Genomic DNA, 26377 nt, shown 5'->3' with positions numbered 1-26377 from the left:
TCATTTATGTTCATAGGTGTTTTGCCTGCATACAAAAAATGTAAGGTTTTTTTGGGCAGAAAACTTATTTTGTTCACTGTTTTGGTCACTGCCAAAATGCCAGCTCCTAGAATACAGCCTGGCACATAATAGAGCTCAATAGATACAGAGAACAGATTGTTGGTTGCCAGAGGCAAGATCTGAGGGTGGGTGAAATGAGTAAAATGTAGTCAGAGGTACATACTTCAGTTATTCCTGAGGATGTAATGTGACAAAAGTTGACAATACCATATCATATATTTAAAAGTTGCTAAGAGAGTAGATCTTAAAAGTTCTCATCACTACAATAACAACAAAATGTGTAAACTATACACAAATCTAAAAGCATGTTATACACTTAAAACAATATGTTATATGTCAATTATTAACATATCTCAATGCAACTGGAAAAAAATAAAAGGTCAAAAAAATGATAATAAATAAATATTTATTGAAAGAACAGAGCCCCAAAGTGCAGGACAGAGCTTAGACTCTAGTAGTTAGGAGCAAGCATCCTTAGAAGTCATGGAAATGCTCAAGGTAAATAATTCAACATGCTCTTGCTGAGATTCCTCCTTCAGTTTGTCTCTTCACTTTTTCTATTAGTCTAATTCTATAAATTCCTTCCAAAACTTAAAAAAAATAATTTCCTTATATAAATAATAATAAATTTGCTCCTATTGATTTCTGTTTAAGTTAGCCAGTCTTCATTGTTTGAGAACAAGAATCATGGCTAGCACACTTCCTCTGCCTAACTATAACTTCTTAGCATAGAGAACCCTGTAAGTGTCTGTTCAGTTGCTCCAGTCGTGTCCAACTCTCTGAGATCCCAGAATGTAGCCTGACTGGCTCCTCTGTCCATGGAATTATCCTGGAAAGAATATTGGTGTGGGTTGTGTTTTCCTCCTTTAAGGGATCTTCCCAACCAGGGGTCAAACCCTTGTTTTCTGCGGCTCCTGCGTTAGTGACAGATTCTTTACATCTAAGCTACCTGGGAGAGCCAAGATAACACCTTACACTCAATATTATAGGCCCCAAAGTTAGGATAAATGACATGAAATGAGAATTCAATAGAAATGGATGGGTAAGTGACTACTGCCATAATCTGAATAACCAAAATTACCAAAGAGAAATGCAATTAAAATACATAAAAATCTAGAAAATAAGAAAATAAGTTAATTCTAAGTCTGATTGTTTTTTGGCAATCATTAAAAATTAGCATATAATAATTGAAGATAAAAATTCAGTTACATAAATCTCTGACTTACAAAGAATAAAATCAAACAACTTCTGTTTTAAAATGGTCTCACTTTTTTTCTGATAATAATTAGTAATATTGTAAAATAGATAAACACCAAAGAAGGTATTAGATATTCACTGAAAAATATTTATTGCTCAGGTTAAACCTTTTGCCAATATAGAGATTAAAGCCTATGACCATTGTAGCTGAAGCAAATATATCATATATCTAGAAACATGCATATAAATATATATATATACAGATAAATAGAACATCATGTACAGTTATAATTCAACTTAAAAATAGGAAATGCACTAGAGTTAAATGGCAAAAAGTTATGATTTCTACATTTTTCTTTTAAATATTTTATTATTTCCATACTTATCAATGGCTTGATATGGAATTAGATACCCAATAAATATTTATTGAATAAAAATTGACTGTAGCAGAATACTAAGGGAACTTTTTATGCTCTAAATTATATAGGCAATTCCATATTTAATAATGGGCTTCCCTGATGGCTCAGTGGGTTAAGAATATGACTGCAATGAAGAAAACACAGGAGATGTGAGTTCAAGCCCTGGGACAGAATGATACCCTGGAGGAGGAAATGGCAACCCATTCCAGTATTCTTGTCTTGAAAATCCCATGGACACAGGAGCCTAGTGGGCTACAGTCCAAGGTGTTGCAGAGTTGGACATGAATGAGTGCAAGCACAGACAGATATTTAATAACTCCTCAACTCTTAACTTCCCTGGTTGGGAAGATCCCCTAGAGGAGGAAATAGCAACCCACTCCAGTATGGAGATTATTTCAGCTTTTATTTTTAAAACTTGCAAGAGTTACAAGTTGTCTGACTTAATAGGTAAACTCAGTCAAAGTGATGAAAATAAGAAGTAATAAGACGCATCTACTTTCTAAATTAAAGCAAACAGAGCAGACAAATGTTGCCATTCATATCAATGGCACCACTTTACAGGTTCTTCATATTCAACAATACTGCTGCTGCTGCTGCTGCTGCTAAGTCGCTTCAGTTGTGTCCGACTCTGTGCGACCCCATAGACGGCAGCCCACGAGGCTCCCCCAGTCCCTGGGATTCTCCAGGCAATAACACTGGAGGGGTTGCCATTTTCTTCTCCAATGCATGAAAGTGAAAAGTGAAAGTGAAGTCGCTCAGTCATGTCTGACTCTTAGCGACCCCATGGACTGCAATACTAGGTATTGTTAAATGTGATACATTATATGTCACATCTCTTTTTTATAATTTAAATTTATTTATTTTAATTGGAGGCTAATTATGTCACATTTCTTATAAGAAAAAAGACCCATTACTGACTCCAGTAGAGCATTAAGTGTTTGACTCAAGATATATCTTATTTTAGATGTCCTTCACTATATTATGCAATATTAACTGTCAAACTCTTTGATAATTTAAATTAACTTTTGTGAGCTATAAATGCAGCAGCATCATGGTAAAATATCACTATTTCATGAAATTTTGGCCAATAATGGCAATTTCAAATAAAATTTAGAAGTCACAAAATGATTAGAATGATTAGTAGGCTCTGATCAACTTCAATAAAAAGTATCATCCTTCCTATCATTGAAAATAATAATACGGTATAAACTTTGAACTGGAAAATTAGCACCAAAGCAAACCACCAAAATGCAATGTTACCACTATAACAGTAACAAGAAAACTCAAGGGTCTAATTTCAAGAATGTAACTACAGATTTAAGTATCCTGAGGAAAGTCATAACTTCAGTTTTCAAATCTCTAAATTATTGAATACATGTTTTTCTTTTTTATTAGTTAATTAATTAATTTATTATTATTATTTTTAAATTTTTATTTTTACTTTATTTTACTTTGCAATACTGTATTGGTTTTGCCATACATTGACATGAATCCACCACGGGTGTACATGCGTTACCAAACATGAACCCCCCTCCCACCTCCCTCCCCATAACATCTCTCTGGGTCATCCCCGTGCACCAGCCCCAAGCATGCTGTATCCTGCATCGGACATAGACTGGCGATTTGATTCTTACATGATAGTGTACATGTTTCAATGCCATTCTCCCAAATCATCCCACCCTCTCCCTTTTCCTCTGAGTCCAAAAGTCCGCTATACACATCTGTGTCTTTTTTGCATGTTTTTCAAAACCCCTTTAAATTCTTACATTGTTTTATTTTAGGATGACATACAATGAACTTCAGCTGACACGTAAATTTCTGACCCTTGCCTGGTAGCCACCTCTAAAGCAGTGTGCTGGGTGTCATGAGGAGCAGAGGTAAGCTCCCTGCCCTCATCACTGATGAAGGCAGACATCTGAGCCAACAGTGGAACTGGAGTTATGATAGCTGTTATAGAGCAGAGTATCCCCATGGATAGCTCAAAAATAGGTGAGAATGAAATATATGAAATAAAATAGCTTAGCAGGGTAAAACGAGTGAAATGGAAAACTTTGAAAAGAGCCAAATTAATAAAACAAAATGAGTATATATACATATGAATTTGTTACAAACAGAAATTGGTCAATAAAATAATTAAGTGGCACTTTGGATGTATTTATTTTACAAAATTGAAAGGTGGGTAAAGAAAAGATGTACTGTTGTATATTTAGAAATATGTAACCTGAGCTATATCCACTCCTTTTAGATAACCGGAAGGAAGGAATGATAGTTTAGATTTAGACGTTTATTCCCTTGTAGCTCAGTCAGTAAAGAATCTGTCTGCAATGTGGGAGACCCGGGATGAATTCCTGGGTCAGGAAGACCCACTGGAGAAGGAAATGGCCACCCACTCCAGTATTCTTACTTGGAGAATCCCCATGGACAGAGGAGCCTGTCAGACTACAATCCATGGGGTTGCAAGAGTCGGATATGACTTAGTGACTAAACCATCATATATAAAGTATTAGAAGAGACTTCAAACATAATCAAAACTTATCAAGAATAAATAAAGTAACTTAGAAGAAAACATTATGTAGATAATTCATAGGTAAAACATTAAGGCATTATCCAAAATAAACAGAAAAATAACAATGTATGTTTTTCCTTAATGTCAATTAATGGGACCAAAATTAAAACTCATTACTTTTTAAGTTAATTTAAATGCTCTAGGAAAATATGATGGGACAAAGCCAGATGATGTAGTGCCCCCAATACCTAGTGCAATATATATTTTTCCCAACCTAAGAATATATATCATTAGGGCAAGAATTATTTCCTCCAAAGGATTTAAGCATTTTATTTAAATTCCACATATGAACAATAGTAGAAGGTATCAAATAGCTATAGCTGATTAGAGATAATTCCTTTTTATAGAAGAATTTCAGCTAAATGTAGAAAGAATAAAAGAAAACAATAACATGAGAAAATGACTATTTTCCACTGATGGGAACTTAAAATTGAGGGGCGTGGCTGTCACCACTTGAATCCACTGATAATTCTTAGCATCACTAAAATGGTAGGTGCAGGAATATGTGCTTCTTGATGTGATGTGGTGTAAAGTAGACAGCGTGCCCTACCAACTAATCTCAGCAAACAAACAAAAGTGGAAACAATTTAAATACTCAAATATTTAAATATAAGTTCCAATTAACTGGATACACAGGGGGAAAGGGTCTCCCTGGTGGCTCAGACAGTAAAAGCATCTGGCTGCAATGCAGGAGACCCAGGTTCGATCCCTGGGTCAGGAAGATCCCCTGAAGAAGGAAATGGCAACTCATTCCAGTATTCTTGCCTGGTAAATCCTATGGATGGAGGAGCCTGGTGGGCTATGCTCCGTGGGGTTGCAATGATTTGGACTCGACTGAGTGACTTCACTTTCACTTTTCACAAGGGGAAAGTGAAAATTTTCACAATGAAAAGTCTTTCTTACACTATACAGAATTGCTTGGAGGACTGCTATTACTGTAACTTGGCTAGATTATGGGATTTGTGAAGAGATGTGGTGGCAGAAGCAGGCAGTAAATGCAAGCTGTCGTAAACGTTATGTCCAAGAATCTAGATTTTATTCTCAGGCTGGCATTTCCCAAAATGTGTTCTGGGATACTGATCACATTCTTCACTATTAGAAGGATGAAATGGCTGCTTCCATTTTAAAATAAGTTTAAGGGACACTGTATTCTATATTCCTTTAAATTGGCTGAATATTACCAAGGTTTAACACACTACTTGTAGGAATACTTACTGAAATGTAACAAAGCATTTTCACAACTTACAGGATAGTTGTTGTGAAGAGAGTATTGTTATCATCCTGTAAGAAGCAAATCTAGAAAACACCACTGTAGGTTGTTATAAACACCGAGGAATCTCAAAAAGTGTAGCATTTTGCTCTAATTAGTACTTTTTGAAGATAATTCTAGTGGTAGTTAATTGATAAGACAGGAGAACAGTTGAAATAGACTAGATGTGAGAAGACAAAGGCATGAATGGACAAGAGGACTGACATGGAATAAAAGTGGAAACAAAAAGACATAGTGGATATCAACAGAAACAATGTGTTGAAAACTGAAAATCACTGAAAACAAAACTGAGGTTTCTAACTCAGGTTAGTGGGCAACGCTATAGTATATCTGGAGCAGAAGGAAGGGCGGCTGCAGTGGTGGAGGATGCACAGAGGCCTGTGATCAAAGAATACATTTCTTTAAAATATACTATCGATTTATTCATACTTTTTATGGGCAAAAGACTAAGCAAATATTTAAAAAGTGAATCTTACCTACGGATTTTTTCCCTTCTCTATTTACTTAACTCATTCCTTGGTTCTACTTACCCACAAGGCCTATACGTGAATACAATGTAACTCTCTTCATCCCCTCTTTCAATGAAAGTCACACATGTGTGTTTTTCCCAGTGCCTCATGGCCTGCTTGAACATGGCTCGCTGGCTGCCTGGAAAAATGGCATGACGTTAATAAAACAGTGCCTGTTCCAAAGAGAAGTTTGCATGTGGCTCTTCTGTCCCGAGTCTGGCTGCGCAGATTAGATGCCACCACTATAATCAAACCAAAGAATACTAGCGCCAAGCACCACAGTGAGCCATTGTTGAGAGTGGACACTGTCTTCAGAATCAGTAGGCATGAGCTTACTGTCTCGACAAGTATGTGTGTACAAGGCTCCATGAACAAAGATATGTATTGTTCTTGTCAACTGAAAAGAGCGTCTAGATTTAATGTGCACATTTGAAACTCCTTTTAAAAACCAGAATAGTTCTTTAGATTCTTAGAACTCAAGACTATATCTATGTTTTTAAATTTCAAGATATGCTGACAACTGAGGTGAATGGAATCTTTCTCATATTTGAGTTAATACTATATTTTATGTCTTAGTATTGTATAAAAATATGTACTTTATGTAATAATCATTATTCCATTATCAAAATAGACCCTCTGGGAATATCTTACCAGTGAAGTTGCCTCCTATGACGTAAGGAATAACACCTCCAGGCCACACTCTTTCAGTCCTTGATGTAGCAGCCCTGGGAACTCTATTTTTCTCATTTTGCCCTGAGAATTTTAGTGGTAATTTTTCCTTAGCTGTGTTGTTTTGCTCCAAGCCTGCAGTGACATTTAAAACATTCTGTGAAACAGAAGTCCTTGGTCAGAGAATCATTTACCTCTTAAAGGACAAGTTAAAATGTCTTATTTACATATTTATATAAATATGCCTGAAATCAAAATGTATTAAAGAAAAACTTCATTTATATTATATACTTGAGTAAAGTGTTAAAATATTTAAGTAGTTCAAAAAATACTATTTCCTAATGCTCTCTTTATAAGCAAATTTTGATGGCTTTCCATACAACAGCTTACAGTGGATAGAAGCCAAGTAGACTCTGTAAGGCATAGAAAAATTCTTTTACGTATTCTACTTTACTAGATAACTAAGAAAGTCACCAACAAAATTAAAAAGACATTTTTAAAAAGTCTTACTTTATCCAAAACCTTTCTTAGTCCTGTGAAATCTCTAATCCTTTAAATCAGAATTGATATTCTGCAGTACAGATAAAAACTGTGAATATTACACAATAGAGATAGTACATGAAATAAGGATAATACAGATATGGCCTCAGATTCTGGGACAATGGGCTACATCTATTTCAATTTCCTAGGGATTCATATCCGGACAGCAGTATGATTCAGAGGTCAGCACACAAGTTGAGCAGGCCCACATAAAATGCAGTCTGCTGTGGAGCAGCTTTCAGGTCTGCAGTCACTAACTATTTTCGGTAGCCTTTCACAGTTTTTTGTTATGGTGTTATTTTTCCTACACTTTTGTATTTACTCTTCTTATTGATATATCATTGTTGATACAAATGGCTTACAGCTTCCATACACTTCAAACACAATGAACATTGAATGTATGCCCCTGATATCTGTGTCCCTAACATATCTAATTGTTTAATATCTTAGAGCAAAGCATCTTTGCTTGGAAAAATTAATTCTTGGCATAATTATTAGTATCAATCAACTGAAGGAAAGTTAGGTTATGAACTTTGAACAGGAGACTTTAAAAAGAAACTCTAAAATCCACAAATAGTGATTAATAAATTCAATATTAAATATTTAGTATTTTAAATATTAACGAATCATTAATCCAGAAAGCAATCTCCCTAAATCTTTTCCTATACATAGTTTTAGAAGAGTTAAAAATATTTTTAATTGTTTTTTAATCTAATTTATCAGTTTGCCAATTTATTTTAAGCTAATTTTGTTTCAAAATAAGCATTCATATTTTTTCATTTAACGAAAACTGATGTAGCTCCATGCTTGATAAAAACACCTTACTGTGACACCAACTGTTTGGAAATAAATATCAACAGTAAAATAAACACCTAATGCATTTTTTATTAAGGAGGAGCTGAAAATAAGTTAAAATATTTTAAATGTCCCCAACTAAGTTCCAAAATCTTCCATCACATATCAACTAAATAAAAATGAATAAAGGACTCTCTCTTAGCATACATCTTTTCCATACTTTGAATCTTAATGGCTAACTGAACTGCTATAATATTCACTGTACAGCAACTCAATAGTCTGCAACTTTAAACATTGATATACCAGAGCCAATTCTTCTTATTCTGTCTATAAGCTGGTAGAGGGCCCCTCGTTTCTTTGACATACCATGATCTCCAAATCCACCTTAAAGAGTAAAGGAAAATAGTTAAGTTAAATTCACTGTAAATTAAAGTTCTTGTAAATAAGCAATAGTAACATGTTACATTGATTTCTCCTTAGACATCTCTTTTTATGTGGTCTTATATAATTGCATTAAAGTAATAATATCCATTAATCTTGGAAGAGGGTAAAAATTCTACAATATGTTTGGAAGGAATGAATGAAATACTGTAAAGCAATTATCCGTCAATTAAAAAAATTTGCAACTAAAACTAAAGAGGCAGGAGAAAATCAGAGAGCAATCTAAATGACTTTATTTGGACATCATAGCAACTGAGTCATCTATTGACAATTTAAAACATTTTTTTTTTCCACTGTGAACTTTACAACACATCGTATTATATAGGAAGAGACCCAAATTGTTCTGCTATGTTGATTGTATTCCAGCTATTTTCCCAGTGCAAACTAAATACTTTCAGATGGCAAATCAGCAAATGAAAATAAAAACACTAAAAGAGCATGAGGTATGTAAAGTTTTTCTCAATGAAATTGGAAAAAGAAAAAAGCAAGTGTATAGTGTAAATTTTGCTCCAAAGCTTGGATCAAGTTTGAGACATTTCTAATAGTATATATAATGAATATTATGCATTGAAATAAATTTTGAAAATTAGTTTCTATAATTTATAAAAACCAATAACATAGCTTTTAAAAAATTCACAAGGTGAGAATCTGAAAGGATGCCCAGCTGCAAAATACATTCTATTATGTTGGTGCAATTTACAATCTTTATAAAAAAGATATAAAGAATTTTATAGTTCATAATGTAGAGGAGGGGTTTGAGGATAAGAAAATATATTTTCTTGCAGCTTTAAGAACAAAGTCATCATAAAGCAGAACATTTGATGAAAATCCAAGTCTTCTGATCCTCATTCCAGGTCTTTAACAAAATGCTCTCTTAATTTTATCACCTAGTTTGCCTTCTCCATGAATTCTGATAGACAAATACAAAGAGTTATCACTGAGCAAACAACTAATATGATCACTAATGATATCAGAACAAGAGGTTCATGAGCCTGTGGATGAAGACAATGAAAGAGTACCAGAAATTCATGCAAACTACAATATGTTCTTGCACTTTGAACTATTTCCTTTCAGTATCTCCTTTCCCTTTGAAATTAATTCTAAAATGTAATTACCTAGATTGAAGCTAATAAAAAGTAATAAATATTGTTAACATACAAGCATCCTTTAGGAAATATCAATTAAGTCCGTATAAGGCAGATAAGTTAGAATGCTTGTTCACTGAATAATAGTCTGCTTAATTATTTGAATTACATGGTCACATTCTTGCTATGCTCCTTGAGAAAAATTTTTGAAATATCTTTCATTGAATATTTTAGAAAGATGAGGTAATACTTAAATATATTCATTCCTAAGCAGTTACAGCAAACATTTTTAAAGGATGATAAAAATGTATTTGAAATGACCATTGCATAACATTTATATGGTATATTAGATAGGCCTGAAACACATAGATATAGAGAGGCTAATTATGAGGAAAAAATAAATGTCTTAGTTAATATTAAGGTAAGTGATAAGCATAAGTATATCATAGACTAGAAAAAACATTTCAAGACTGTCAAAGTCAATAATTTTTAATATTTTAGCAAGTTTGAAAATTTTTATAGCAATATAAATAAAATTAGACATAGTTAACTGAAATAAGAAAATTCATAATATGTATTTATTTCTCATATATTAAAGTTCTAAAATGAAATTGTATAAAACAAATATTTATGAGAAAGACAATATATTTTCAAATAAGCAAATAAGAAATATAGTCAATGCAGCACAAACTAACAAAAAAGGGAAAAGATAGAGTTAGAAAAAACTATAGAATTCTTTTATGATGTTGGAAATTCAGCTGAATAGTGAAAATTACTTTGAAACATGTACTTTTCACATATATATTTAGAATATGTCTTTATGACAGTATGATTCTGTTTTATGCTTTTCTCTAAATAATAATTTACTTTCAAATATTAGCATTTCAGAGCTTAACTATAAATGAAATGACAAAATTATATGCTGGGTTGACCAATATATAAATTGAAAAGCCTGAATCCCTGAAAAACATGAACAAACTTTCTGGTCAACCCAATAGTATTCATTTTCTAAATCACAGAAAATTAACACCTCTAGTGCAAAGAGAGGACAATGGGCTAAATAAATCACTTTAATAAAGCATAATTCTAACAAAAATTTTAATAACCTGAGAATGTAATGTGATAAATTTAAGATTCTGCTGAGTTGTCTCACTGCTGTCTTTTTCGAAATCCACTGTTGCCGGACAGCGACAGTGTTAAGTGTGAGATAGTGTTTGCCAATAAACATATCCTATAGGAATGTACTGGAGAAGGCAATGGCACCCCACTCCAGCACTCTTGCCTGGAAAATCCCATGGATGGAGGAGCCTGGTGGGCCACAGTCCATGGGGTTGCTAAGAGTCGGACAGGACTGAGCGACTTCACTTTCACTTTTCACTTTCATGCAATGGAGGAGGAAATGGCAACCTGCTCCAGTGTTCTTGCCTGGAGAATCCCAGGGACGGGGGAGCCTGGTGTTTTGCCATCTATGGGATCGCACAGTGTTGGACACGACTGAAGCGACTTAGCATAGGAATGTCCTATCTGTGACTACACTGCAAAGCAGTTTCCTCATATATTTGGTATATGTTTCAGAAAAGACTCACTATATATAACAAAGACTAAAGCTTATTATTTTTAAGTACCATATTCATTTAAATAAATTCCTTAAGTTTCATTACCTTACATAAATTTCTCATATGTAATATTGCGCATTTTGATTATGTACAATAATGTCTTTATTCTCGAAAGGGCATGCTAACCTACTTAACATTGAAAAGCTATTTTGTGTGCATGTGTGCATATGTGGTCAATTACTCAGTCGTGTCCTACTCTTTGCAGTCCTATGGACTGTACCCTGCCAGGCTCCTCAGTCTATGGAATTTTCCAGGCAAGAACATTTGCCATTTCCTACTCCAGGAGATCTTCCTGATTCAGGGATTGAACCTGCATCAGCTGGGGCTCCTGCATTGGCAAATGGATTCTTTACCACTGGTGCTACCTGAGAAGCCCTATGTTGTCTGCAATTAACTTCAAAATATTTTATACATACTTGTGCATGCATACACACACACACACATACACAGAATATGGTAAACTGAACAATTGTTGAATCTTTGAGGTTTATGGGTGTTGCCTGCATCAGCCCATCAACTTTACTATATTTTTGAAGCTTGTCAAAATACTCTCCAGAAGTTTGTGATGGACAGGGAGGCCTGGCGTGCTGCAATTCATGGGGTCGCGAAGAGTTGGACATGACTGAGCAAATGAACTGAACCGAACTGTCATAATAAAAAGTTGTGTGAAAGAAAATTGGGAAAAAAGATTTGTTAATTCACAGTAAAGAGTCTTAAGACTAAAATATATTTGTCTGCTAGATACCACAAAAGTACTATATATTTTCCATGGAATACAAGAAGGAAATAAAAATAGCATTAGCAGGAGGAGAGATCAATGAAATCAAAAGCATGACTGAATAAATGCTTTAGCTATAACTACAAAAAGAAATGTTACATTTTTAACCTTTCAATTTTTCTCCAAAGTAAAATACAGAATAAAAATTGTATCAAGATAATATAAAATTTTTCAAATTTTAATTAAATTATTTTAATATGAAAACCCAAATATCTTTGAAATATTACAAGTCACATATAGGCATAATTCAAACATTGAAAACAGCTAAAATTGAAATGTCTTCCAGGTTTTCATAAAAGTTATAAAAATAGATATATAATTTTTTCTAAATATATTTGTGTATAATCACTCAAGAATAATTTACCTTCTGCATCTCAATATTCAAATGGGAGGCAACTGAGTATAATGTTTGAGAGTATGAAATTTAACCTTTCTCAGAAGTGAATTTTGGTCCTGACTCAGTCATTTCATGGCTGTGTGACGATAAGAAAACTATGCATGCATGCTCAGTCACTTGCATCATATCTGACCCTTTGTGACCCTATGGGCTGTAGGCCACCAGGCCCCTCTGTCCTTAGGATTCTCCAGACAAGAATACTGGAATGGGTTGCTATGCCTTCCTCTAGGGGATCTTCTTGACTCAGGAACTGAACCCCCATCTCCTGCACTGCAGGCAGAGTCTTTACCACTGAACCACTGGGGAAGCCCCAAGAAAAGTACATAACCTTATAAATCTCCTCCTCGTAAATCACAATAACATCAGCAGCTACTCATTATGCGGTCATTATGAGGGTTCAAAGAGTTAACACCTGCTAAGTACTTAAGCCAGGCCTTGTAGATGGTGAACACTACAATATCTTTCTTAAACACATTATATAATAAAGTTAAAATTATGAATTTATGAATAAAACTTAAATTTATAAATAGACTAATCTGTATCAAGGAAATCAAATTTGATCACCAGAACATTAAAAATGATCCAAATTGTATTTTAGCATTTCAAGAGTATATTTTCTTCTAAATAAATGCAAACCAAGTCAAATAATCAAACATACCTGTGGTGTGTCCAAATTTTCCAAAGGGGTTCTGTGTAAGGTCAATTGTCCTATCAATTTGAAAGATATTTAAATCTTCATCATCTAAGGCAATGTCACCCCAAAACACAGCTAAAAGAGAAAATTTCAATTAAAATACAAATTATTTAAGAGCAAAAAGCAATGCGAACAAAGCTAATTAGAAAAAATATGGCTAAAAATATGGAAATGTGGTCCTTATAACTATAGAGATATTTCAGAAAATAAGTGTACCTGAACGTACTGGGCCTGTTTCAGTGTAATATGAGCCACCTGTGAAAGGATGGGATCTGCTTTTCTCACTTTGATGTTTTAGAGGAAAGGGAGAAAATCATTTTTTTAGAGTGAAATGATCTAAGATTTATTGGGGTGGGGGGTGGTGGTTCTTAAGGGTGTTGGTGATGGACAGGGAAGCATGGAGTGCTGTAGTTGATGGGATCACAAAGAGTCAGACAAAACTGAGTGAATGAACTGAATTGAACTTAAGGAAAGAGATTTCAGCAACCATGGCTAATTTGCAAATAAGTGAAAAAGAATGCTGACATTTACAGTAGATGGGGGAGATAAGCAATTCTTCACTGACAGGTGGAAGAAGAGGTAGTAGCAATTAAACCACGTGCTACTTTATAATTTTATAAAGTGGGGTGCAGTTGAGTCGAAAGAATATAATGCTATCATAGCAACTCATTCATTACATTTTGATAAAGTGGTGAAGTATCTTCTTTGAAGATGGTATTGCTTAAGTATCTATAAAACATATAGATTAACTCAACATTCACCTAGTCATTGCCTAATAAATGTTGACTTAATCTATATACTTAATAGATAGTTAAGCAATACCATCTTCAGAGAAGGTACTTTACCACTTTATCAAAATGTAATGAATGAGTTGCTATGATAGTATTATATTCTTTTGACTCAACTGCACCTCACTTAAGATTTCCAGGAGAAATATCAATAACCTCAGATATGCAGATGACACCACCATTATGGCAGAAAATGAAGAGGAACTAAAAAGCCTCTTGATGAAAGTGAAAGTGGAGAGTGAAAAAGTTGGCTTAAAGCTCAACATTCAGAAAACTGAGATCATGGGATCCGGTCCCATTACTTCATGGGAAATAGATGGGGAAACAGTGGAAACAGTGTCAGAGTTTATCTTTTTGGGCTCCAAAATCACTGCAGATGGTGACTGCAGCCAGGAAATTAAAAGACGCTTACTCCTTGGAAGAAAAGTTATGACCAACCTAGATAGCATATTCAAAAGCAGAGATATTACTTTGCCAACAAAGGTCTGTCTCTTCAAGGCTATGGTTTTTCCTGTGGTCATGTATGGTTGTGAGAGCTGGACTGTGAAGAAAGCTGAGCTCCGAAGAATTGATGCTTTTGAACTGTGGTGTTGGAGAAGACTCTTAAGAGTTCCTTAGACTGCAAGAAGATCCAACCAGTCCATTCTGAAGGAGATCAGCCCTGGGGTTTCTTTGGAAGGAATGATGCTAAAGCTGAAACTCCAGTACTTTGGCCACCTCATGTGAAGAGTTGACTCATTGGAAAAGACTCTGATGCTGGGAGGGATTGGGGGCAGGAGGAGAAGGGGACAACAGAGGATGAGATGGCTGGATGGCATCACTGACTCAATGGAAGTGAGTCTGAGTGAACTCCGGGAGTCGGAGATGGACAGGGAGGCCTGGCGTGCTGCAATTCATGGGGTTGCAAAGAGTCGGACACGACTGAGCAACTGAACTGAACTGAAGACATTTGTTTGTATTTTCAGGAGGTTCAAAAACATTACTCTAATCCCAGAAATACACTTTTATACCCAGAAGTTTAGGTTACTTAATAAAGGAAAGCTCTATAAACCATTGTGAATGAATTTGCAACTAGTAAGCAAATTATTGGTCAGAAATATACATTTGCATAATGAAAAGCAGCCTCCTTGTTTATTTGAGCCCCAAAGTAGATTAATCAATTCCTTTGTACTATCAGATATCAAAGCATAATAACTAGGAAATGTAGCAAATTTATGAGAGGATAAATTAATCCTGAAATAGTAAAGAATTGACAAATGCCTTGGAAATTCTGAGATATTTAAATTTTTTTATTCAGATTTTTCTTCTACAACACCAAAAAGGAAAGAAGGAAATTATATTAAAAATTATAGAAGGAGTCCTATTCAATATTTTGTAATAACCTATAAGGGAAATGAATCTGAAAACATATATATCACAAATCAACCATATTTTATTTTTAAAAATTAATATTTCAGAAAATGATAAAATCCATTTCAAATCACTTTTATTAAATTAAAACCTAAATATATATGAATTTTAGCTATAAAAGCTATTTAATAAAATTAGTTAATTCATAAAATTAAACTTCAGTCCTGAAAGCTATATATTGCTTCTGGCTTTGATCAAAGGTTTATGATATTCTGTACTTAGTTTAGTTCACTTACACAAAACTGACATGAGATAAGGGGTTTGTTTATTTGCAAATCTAGAAAGAAAGAAAATAGAAGTTAGTTCAAGGTGGGTAATCAGTTCCATATATGAAAAAAACCTTTATTAGAATTAGAATTCTCTCATCAACATGAATCAGCTACCGATATATATGTGATTCATGTTAATGTATGGCAGAAACCATCACAATATTGTAAAGTAATTGTTCTTCAATTAAAATTAATTAATTAATTTTAAAAATGATTCTCTCATCAAACTCTGTCTTCTTTCATCCTCTTCTTTCATCATGGCCCTACTATCAATGAAATGGCAGTTTGCAAAAGTAAAGCGATGCTTGCCTGTGTGCGTGCTAACTCGCTTCAGTCATGTCTGACTCTTTATGACCCTATGGACTGTAGCCTGCCAGGTTCCTCTGTCCATGGGATTCTCCAGGCAAGAATACTGGCATCGGTTGTCAGGCCCTCATCCAGGGCCTCTTCCCCCACCCAGGGATCAAACCACCATCTCTTACTTCCCGTGCATTGGAAAGTGGGTTCTTTACTACTAGTGCCAAATGGGAAGCCCAAAGGGATGCTTACTGTCTTTTAACATCAAAGAGACAAAGAAGTCTGTAGAAGCCTTAATAGTGCTAAGAAACTGGTCTTGATGCCGGAAATAAAATTCAGATTCATACACATGAAGCATGAATGTCTGAGTTTTCATCATCATCCCTAAAGCCAGACATCCTAACAAAGAGATGGCTTACCTAAATAAAATATTTTGGAGTTATATAAAGACTTGTTCTTTTTAAAAAATAAAATTTGCACTTTTTGTTTCAAGATTTTTCACTATTCTAAGTAAATAAAAGCTTGCTAGTTATTTAAATCTTCCATCATGTGTATTTACTAGGCACATAGTTGGGGACACTGAATGGCACTCTCAGTCTGCCTATTTCTTTCCAAGTGCTAGCAGACAACTAGAGACACAAAAAAAGTGCTTCTCTAACATTTTGTTTTGCCCAGGAATCACAGAAAATCTGGTTAAAATGCAGGGTCTGATTTAGTACCTCTGTGGAGTGATCTTCAGTTCAGTTCAGTTCAGTTGCTCAGTTGTGTCCAACTCTCTATGACCTCAAGGACTGGAGCACGCCAGGCTTCCCTGTCCATCAAAACTGGAGCTTGCTCAAACTCATGTACATAAGTCGGTGATGCGATCCAACCTTCTCATCCTCTGTTGTCCCCTTCTCCTGTCTTCAATCATTCCCAGCATCAGGGTCTTTCCCAATGAGTCAGTTTTTTGCATCAGGTGGCCAAACTATTGGAGATTCAGCTTCAGCATCATTCCTTCCAAAGAACATTCAGGACTGATTTCCTTTAGGATTGCCTGGCTTGATCTCCTTGCAGTCCAAGGGACTCTCAAGAGTCTTCTCCAACACCACAGTTCAAAAGAATCAATTCCTTGACACTCAGCTTTCTTTTCAGTCCAACTCTCACATCCATACGTGACTACTGGGAAAACCATAGCTTTGACTAGATGGACATTTGTCGGCAAAGTAATGTCTCTGCTTTTTAAGATGCTGTCTAGGTTGGTCATAGCTTTTCTCCTAAGAACCAAGCGTCTTTTAATTTCATGGCTGCAGTCACCATCTGTAGTGATTTTACAGCAGAAGAAAATAAAGTCTGTCATTGTTTCCCCATATATTTGCCATGAAGTGATGGGACCAGATGCCATCATCTTAGTTTTTTGAATGCTGAGTTTTAAGCCAAGTTTTTATCTCTCTTCTTTCATTTACATCAAGAGGCTCTTTAGTTCCTTTTCACTTTCTGTCATAAGGGAGGTATCATCTGTGTATCTGAGGGTATTGATATTTTTCCCAGCAATCTTGATTCCAGCTTGTGCTTCATCCAGTCTGGCATTTCACATGATGTACTCTGCATAGAAGTTAAATAAGCAGGGTGACAATGGCCTTGACATATTCCTTTCCAAATTTGGAACCAGTCTGTTATTCCATGTCCAGTTCTAACTGTTACTTCTTAACCTGCATACAGATTTCTCAGGAGGCAGGTCAGGTGGTCTGATATTCCCATCTCTTTCAGAATTTTCCACAGTTTGTTGTGATCCACACAGTCAAAGGCTTTGGTGTAATCAATAAAGTAGAAGTAGATGTTTCTCTGGAACTCTCTTGCTTTTTCTATGATCCAACGGATGTTGGCAACTTGATCTCTGGTTCCTCTGCCTTTTCTAAATCCAGCTTGAACACTTGAAAGTTCCAGATTGACATACTTCAGAGGCCTGGCTTGGAGACTTTTGAGCATTACTGTACTAGCATGTGAGATGAGTGCAGTAGAGCAGTAGTTTGAACATTCTTTGGCATTGGCTTTCTTTGAAATTGGAATGAAAACTGACCTTTTCCTGTCCTGTGGCCACTGCTGAGTTTTCCAAATTTGCTGGCATATTGAGTGTGGCACTTTCACAGCATCATCTTTCAGGATTTGAAATAGCTCAACTGGAATTCCATCACCTCCACAAGTTTTATTCATAGTGATGCTTCCTAAGGCCCACTTGACTTCACATTTCACGGTGTCTGGCTCTAGGTGAGTGATCACACCATCGTGGTTATCTGGGTCATGAAGACCATTTTTGTACAGTTTTTCTGTGTATACTTGCTACCTCTTCTTAATATCTCCTGCTTCTGTTAGGTCCATACCATTACTGTCATTTATTGTGCTTATTTTTGAATGAAATGTTCCCTTTGTGTCTCTAATTTTCTTGAAGAGATCTCTAATCTTTCCCATTCTATTGTTTTCCTCTATTTCTTTGCATTGATCACTGAAAAAGGCTTTCTTATCTCTCCTTGCTATTCTTTGGAACTCTGCATTCAAATGGGTATGTCTTTCCTTTTTTCCTTTGCCTTTCACTTCTCTTCTTTTCTCAGGTATTTGTAAGGCTTCCTCAAACAACCGTTTTGCCTTTTTGTATTTGTTTTTCTTGGGGATGATCTTGATCACTGCCTCCTGTAAAATGTCACGAACCTCTGTCCATAGTTATTCAGGCAATCTGTTTATCATATCTAATCCCTTGAATCTATTTGCCAGTTCCACTGTGTAATCATAAGGGATTTGATTTAGGTCATACCTGAATGGTCTAGTGGTTTTCCCTACTTTCTTCAATTTAAGTCTGAATTTGGCAATAAGAAGTTCATGATCTGAACCACTGTCTGTTCCTGGTCTTGTTTTTGTTGACTGTATAGAGCTTCTCCATTTTGGCTGCAAAGAATATAATCAATCTGATTTCAGTATTGATGATCTGGTGATGTCCATGTGTAGAATCTTCTCTCGTGTTGTTGGAAGAGGATGTTTGCTACGACCAGTGCATTCTTTCAGCAAAACTCTGTTGGCCTTTGCCCTGCTGCATTTTGTACTTCAAGGCCATATTTGCTTGTTACTCCAGCTATCTCTTAATTTCCTAGTTTTGCATTCCAATCCCCTATAATGGAAATGACATCTTTTTTGGGTGTTAGTTCTAGAAGGTCTTAGAAGTCTTTATAGAACCATTCAACTTCAGCTTCTTCAGCGTAGATTGGGGCATAGGCTTGGATTACTGTGATATTGAATGGTTTGCTTTGGAAATGAACACAGATCATTCTGTCATTTTTGAGACTGCATCCAAGTACTGCATTTCAGACTCTTTTGTTGACTATGAGGGCTACTCCATTTCTTCTTATATCTATATTTTTAACAAGCTCCCATTATCACAAATAATTATCACCTTCTTTTATTACTTTTATTTTTTCTGCAAGTATAAATTTTATTCCTCTGAATCAACTGGTTGACTTTAGAGCATAAACATTCAACCAAGTAAAATGTATTTTGTCTGTACCACATTTATATAATTTGAGTAATAATAAAGTAAAACTCAAATGTTTTAGATTTTTATTTCCTTGTAATGACTTTTCACATGCAATAGGATTCATGTCTTGATGGATTATATCAAACAACGATCAGCAGTCCAAGTTGATACAACACCTCAGAAAAGAAAAAAACTTCCCTGGTGGCTCAGTCGGTAAAGAATCTGCCCACAATGCAGGAGATCCAGGTTTGATTCCTGGGTTGGGAAGGTCCCCTAGAGAACGAAACGGCTACCCACTCCAGTATTCTTCCCAGGAGAATGCAACAGACAAAGGAGCCTGATGGGTTACAGTCCACAGGGTTGCAAAGAGTCAGACAGGATTGAGCGACTAAACCCCCGCCACGCGGGAGGAAGTGACGTAAGACCAGACGATTTTCACAAAGAGACGAAACTGCTCTGGAATACATAAGCCCATCTTTTATTGATTGCTTTTTTTCCTGAACTAATATCTTCAGTAGCTTTGCAGTTCTTAATATGCAGTGAACTGATTCAGAAGAAGACAAATATTTCTTTGCAAACAATCAATACTGAGTGACTAAGCCTATTCATTTCTGTGTAGACTTGATATACTATAGACCTTATAACCGTATATATCTTTAAATCTTGATGTTATCTACAGCAACGAAAAATGGACATCTTAGAATTTTCAACCTATCACATAGTTTAAAATGCACAATTTCTTCCTGTTTTGGCACACATTTGAACGTTTCCTTAACTCACCTTCCGCTTCAGTCTATGTCTTGTGCAAGCGTGAGTGCTAAGTCAGTTCAGTCATATCTGACTCTTTGCAGCCTTATGGACTGTAACCTGCCAGGCTCCTCTGTCCATGGGATTCTGAAGGTAAGAATACTAGAATGGGTTGCCGTGCCCTCTTCCAGGAGAATCTTCCTGACTCAGGGATCAAACCCACACTCTTTTATGTTTCCTGCTCTCACAGATGGGTTCAGTTACCACTACCACCACATGGGAAGCCCGTAAGTGTCTTATTTCATGTTAAACATTTACTTATGCATTGGCATAGTGAAATAAATGATGAAAATTTATATTAATGACAATAACATTACAATTTGCATTGTAATCAAACATATATTTTTATATAGACTCCAAGATATTTGTAATTCTCGAGTATACTTTTGAGCCTTTTGTTTTTCTTTCTATGATATTTTCTATTTATTTTACATCAAAAAACACACAAATTGAAGAGAAATATTTTTGAATTATAAATTATCAATCATTAGCCCATTTAATACAGCGATTTGTGTTCAGTGAAATCAGATACAGAAATTAATACAAAAAACTTATTCTGGATTATGATATTAGGGAAATAGTACAATTAGAATATTTATTATCTGGAATTCTGCTCAGATTCTTATGATCAAAAAATTGGGTTGTAGCTAACAAATAGGCCAAAATAAAATGTCAAAAAGTACAATTTTGACATTACATGGAAAACCTCAGATTTTGTTTTTCCCCTGAAGGCTATTTGTATTCATTGTACTACAAACATTTTTTAATCAGAGAGCAAAAAAGAAAAAAAAAAAAGAGCTTTTACTGCAGTACACAGAGTAAATACATTTTATAAAGGAATATATAGTGAGAATAAGCAAGCCAATGTTGTAATTCCCTATACTCTAATTTTAAGTGATGTCTCTTTCACCAACTTTCTGATTCCGCAGTGAGCTATAGTCTTTCAATTCTGAAGCTGAGGTCCAGGGACCAGCTTTAAGGAGACTTTAAGTCTGTGATTTCCTAAAAGCTCTATGCAAAAAAAAAAAAAAAAAATAAGAGTTTATAAACACAGTCACCACATGTTTTGCAGAGAAGGGGTCCATAGCAGATTGTCAAAAGGTATCACACAAGGTAAAGAACCACTTGTTGCTGTTGGTTAAGAGCCAGTACTTTAGATGAAAGCAAAACCTTTCCATGCACTTGGGAGAAAATACTCCCAAGTGCACTGAACAGCCTTAAGAAAATTAATATATTTTCTTGACAGCTGATTACTACTTGGGAATGCACTGTAGTAGACAAGATGATAGAGTATCCTCCGACATTACTTACAGAAAGTTCTCCTAGAAATCCCCTCTCCTCACTTAACCCCATTAGGTGTTTCATCTGCTTCCATGTCCTGCTTGTCTTGCCAACACACAAGATTTCATAACATGTTTTCAATTGTCAGATTCTTTAATTTAATTTTGAAAATACCACAGGAAGCATTGTTGGTTATCTTTAAATACTCATTGCCAGCCTGACATAAAGTAGGTCCTCAGTATATGTTTTGAGGCACAAAAGATGTGAATAAGTAAGTGAATTGGGGTATAGTTATATATAACAAAAATGAGGCAAGGAATGTGGTATAACTCACAAATTTGCCTTATGACTCAAAATACTAGATTTCAATCATTCCAAAGAATATTTCAAATCATTTCAATCCAGAGTGAAATACTATTTTATACTTTAAAGAAAAAAAAAGCATCTGTCTTTCTTTTTTATTCCAGTAATATATATTATTAACTGTAGTTATGGGAAATGTATCCTTTTTTTTTTTTTTTTTTTCTAAACACCACACTTGCAAGTTCAGGAAATACATGACTGAACTAACAGATCAGTTATCTTGAGACATATAGGATTTGGAGAGATTGTTTAAAGATTCAACAATAGCCAAGAGGATTGCTTATTATGCTTTATCAGTTTAAACTTTATGTTGTTATTGATATTGGATTTAGGGAGGAAGAATGATATCATGTGAAAACTGGCAAAACAAAACTGCTTGACAAAACTGCTCTGGCTGCTCTAGGCTAAAATAAAGGCCTAGTGAAAATTTCCTCAGACAAGGGCAACAGTGAAGGCTTAAAAGTCAACTATTTTTACATGATTGACAACCATTAAGCATATTCCCAAGGAAAAGTAAGACTTGGCAAAAGTTCCAATATATACATTTTGGAGACAATATTACATTACTCAAAAAAGAAAACAACTTTTTGATGGCATTCCATATACACAGAATAAAAATGTTTCCCAAAATGACAAACATGAAATTTAATATAAGTTCCAATCTGAGAAGCAATTATCTAATATTTTTAAAGCTCTTGATACAATATAAATATAAAGATATATTTTTATGTAGACTTAGAAATGATCTTCAAAAAATAAGAAAAAGAAAATTTTTCACATAGTACATTTGTTTCTTAAATTTCTAATAATAAGAAAGTATTTATAGTCCAATTACTTTAGTGACTATTTATTTTAAAAAATAATATATATAACTTTATTTAAGATATAAGGGTTATTTCCCAAGATCTGCATTTTAAATTATATCATATACTATCACATAAGCTGAAAAAAGTCATCCAGTCTACAAAAAGGGTGATGTAACGAGGTACAAATGCTGAGTCATATAAAATGGCTTACTCGTCCATCTCTGATAAACTGGATTTAAAGATCCTTTTGTATAACATAACTCTAATTTGCCACCTTAAAACAAGGTGCCTCAATGGACCAAAAACAGACGTTTGGAGGGAGAGGGTGTGGTACAATATAAAAAGCTAACTGTTTGGGTCATTATTAAAAAAAAAAAAAAAAAAAAAGTTGTTCAAACATACTCCTAATTTAGATGTTACTTTAAAGAACACAAAACTGCTGCTACAGTTAAACACAAAGTTTGATTTTTTTCCTGAATCAGGAAACAAACTACAATCTAAGCACAAAATCAAATAAAATCTAAGCACAAAATGTGAAATGTAAAACAAATAAATATACATACACACACACACCATGCAAAGAATATTCCTCCAGAATATGGAGACATTTGGTAATAATGCCACTTTTCAAGATATTAATGATTTTCAGAATGAATCTAGATTAATCAATATAATGTGAACACAGAAGAGAAAGAGCAATTAACCTTTAAAAAATATTTTTCTTTTTAAAACTATTTTTAAAATTGTTTAAATGCAATGTTACAATATGGATGTGATTAATGCTAAATTTGAAAATAAATATATCTTCTTTTTTAAGTCAGAAAGCAAAATTTTTCCCACAGCAAAAGATCCACCAAAATACTATGTCAATCTGTGTTTATAGCCCACAGTGCCCAGGGATAGCGTTTCTCAGGAAATTTTTTAAATGTCACCCACACCACAAATACTCATTCTGAAGTTTTTGACTCAAAAGGAAAAACACTGACAGAAGAGTACTTTGATCAAGAAATGTAAAAAAAAATGTTGAAACTATTGTATGGCCTAATGTTTTCTGTCATGAGCCTTATAAATGGATTATTATAGCTCATATTTTTTAAACAAACTGTCATTTCATACTGTACAAATAACGATTATATTTATAATCAACCATTACCAAGATTTGGCTGAAATCTATTTCCCAAGTCCTCCATCTTATAACAATAGAGTTAATATCTGTGTTTTCTTACGTTCTGCTTATAATTGTCTACACTTGTGGTCTAGGAGTCACTCTGATGCTTCTTTTTAAGTTCATTTAAAATTTTAAGTTAATTTTGTTCATCTTCCAAATGTTGACCTTAGTTCTTTGAAAAAATTTTGATGTCTTCCTGCTAGAAAGACCATTCATGAAAATACTATTTTCTATGTTCTAACTATGTTTTATTCACTGGCTGGTCACTTTTTTACAAAAAATAGAATTTTTTTTTCTCATTTTTCCCAATTTTGTTAGTGGTAGACTTCCCTTGTGCCTCAGCTGGTAAAGAATCTGCCTGCAATGTGGGAGACCTGGGCTTAATCCCTGGGTTGCGAAGATTCCCTGGAGAAGGGAAAGACTACCCACTCCAGTATTCTGGCCTGGAGAATTCTCAAAGAGTCAGATGCAACTTTCACTTTCACTTTTCATGTTCACCATTATAATAGGTTAAAAGAGAAACATGTTGCATTACAACTTTTCCAGCTATTATTCATCTTTGTAAAAGATATCCTCCAGAGCACAAGTTAAGTGTTGGAGTCTTTTTTCTTTGCTTAATTTATGCCATCGCACAGCTCTCAAGTCAACATGGGCTCAGTGAAAAACCTTTACAAAATTTAAAAGCTCATTGAGGTGAGGCGAGGTGAAGTCGCTCAGTGGTGTCTGACTCTTTGCGACCCCGTGGACTGTAGCCTACCAGGATCCTCCATCCATGGGATTCTCCAGGCAAGAATACTGGAGTTTTTCCTTCTCCAGTTTTTTGTTTTTTGTTTTTTTAAAGCTCATTGACATCCTAAATACTTGACTTTATACTGATTTCATTTTCTTCTCTTCATAATCTCAGAGACCTTCAACAATTGAAAGGATAATTAAAGAGAACTTTATTCACACCGAAACAAGCAAAAGCTTGAACTCTCTGTGAAATATCGCTCAGTTCAGTTCAGTTCAGTTCAGTGGATCAGTCGTGTCAGACTCTTTGTGACCCCATGAATCGCAGCATGCCAGGCCTCCCTGTTCATCACCATCTCCCGGAGTTCACTCAGACTCACGTCCATCGAGTCGGTGATGCCATCAACCATCTCATCCTCTGTCGTCCCATTTTCCTCCTGCCCCCAATCCCTCCCAGTATCAGAGTCTTTTCCAATGAGTCAACTCTTCACATGAGGTGGCTAAAGTATTGGAGTTTCAGCTCTAGCATCATTTCTTCCAAAGACCACCCAGGGATGATCCCCTTTAGAATGGACTGGTTTGATCTCCTTGCAGTCCAAGGGACTCTCAAGAGTCTTCTCCAACACCATAGTTCAAAAGCATCAATTTTTCGGCGCTCAGCTTTCTTCACAGTCTAACTCTCACGTGACCATACATACATGGACCACAGGAAAAACCATAGCCTTGAAGAGACGGACCTTTGTTGGCAAAGTAATGTCTCTGCTTTTCAATATGCTATCTAGGTTGATCATAACTTTTCTTCCAAGGAGTAAGCGTCTTTTAATTTCATGGCTGCAGTCACCTTCTGCAGTGATTTTGGAGCCCAAAAAATAATGTCTGACACTGTTTCCACTGTTTCCCCATCTATTTCCCATGAAGTGATGGACCAGATGCCATGATCTTCGTTTTCTGAAGGTTGAGCCTTAAGCCAACTTTTTCACTCTCCTCTTTCACTTTCATCAAGAGGCTTTTTAGTTCCTCTTCACTTTCTGCCATAAGGGTGGTGTCATCTGCATATCTGAGGTTATTGATATTTCTCCTGGCAATCTTGATTCCAGCTTGTGCTTCTTCCAGCCCAGCGTTTCTCATGATGTACTCTGCATATAAGTTAAATAAGCAGGGTGACAATATGCAGCCTTGACGTACTCCTTTTCCTATTTGGAACCAGTCTGTTGTTCCATGTCCAGTTCTAACTGGTACTGCCTGACCTGCATATGGTTTCTCAAGAGGCAAGTCAGGTGGTCTGGTATTCCCATCTCTTTCAGAATTTTCCACAGTTTATTGTGACCCACACCATCAAGGGCTTTGGCATGGTCAATAAAGCAGAAATCGATGTTTTTCTGGAACTCTCTTGCTTTTTCAATGATCCAGCGGATGTTGGCAATTTGATCTCTGGTTCCTCTGCCTTTTCTAAAACCAGCTTGAACATCTGGAAGTACACAGTTCACGTATTGCAGAAGCCTGGCTTGGAGAATTTTGAGAATTACTTTACTAGTGTGTGAGATGAGTGCAATTGTGCAGTAGTTTGAGCATTCTTTGGCATTGCCTTTCTTTGGAATTGGAATGAAAACTGACCTTTTCCAGTCCTGTGGCCACTGCTGAGTTTTCCAAATTTGCTTGCATATTGAGTGCAGCAGTTTCACAGCATCATGTTTCAGAATTTGAAAGATCTCAACTGGAATTCCATTACCTCCCCTAGCTTTGTTCGTAGTGATGTTTTCTAAGGTCCACTTGACTTCACATTCCAGGATGTCTGGCTATAGGTGATACCGATACCATACCATACCATCGTGATTATCTTGGTCATTAAGATCTTTTTTGTACAGTTCTTCTGTGTATTCTTGACACCTCTTCTTAATATCTTCTGCTTCTGTTAGGTCCA

General features: G+C 35.2%; 1 protein-coding gene across 1 annotated transcript in view; it reads right to left on the bottom strand.

The window, feature by feature from the left end:
- The window catches only part of TLL1 (tolloid like 1), a 326873-nt gene that overhangs the window by 157230 nt on the left and 143266 nt on the right, over positions 1 to 26377 (bottom strand). Inside the window, exons 2-5 of the mRNA XM_068989937.1 lie at positions 13001 to 13111; positions 8329 to 8409; positions 6673 to 6825; positions 6043 to 6160 (exon numbers count right to left, since the gene is read on the bottom strand). Coding sequence (XP_068846038.1) covers positions 6043 to 6160; positions 6673 to 6825; positions 8329 to 8409; positions 13001 to 13111 — 463 coding nt within the window. The remainder of the gene's footprint in view (positions 1 to 6042; positions 6161 to 6672; positions 6826 to 8328; positions 8410 to 13000; positions 13112 to 26377) is intronic.

This window comes from Capricornis sumatraensis, chromosome 17 (genome assembly GCF_032405125.1).
Source record: "Capricornis sumatraensis isolate serow.1 chromosome 17, serow.2, whole genome shotgun sequence".
Lineage (NCBI taxonomy): Eukaryota > Metazoa > Chordata > Mammalia > Artiodactyla > Bovidae > Capricornis > Capricornis sumatraensis.
This window is presented reverse-complemented; position numbering and strand designations above follow the sequence as displayed.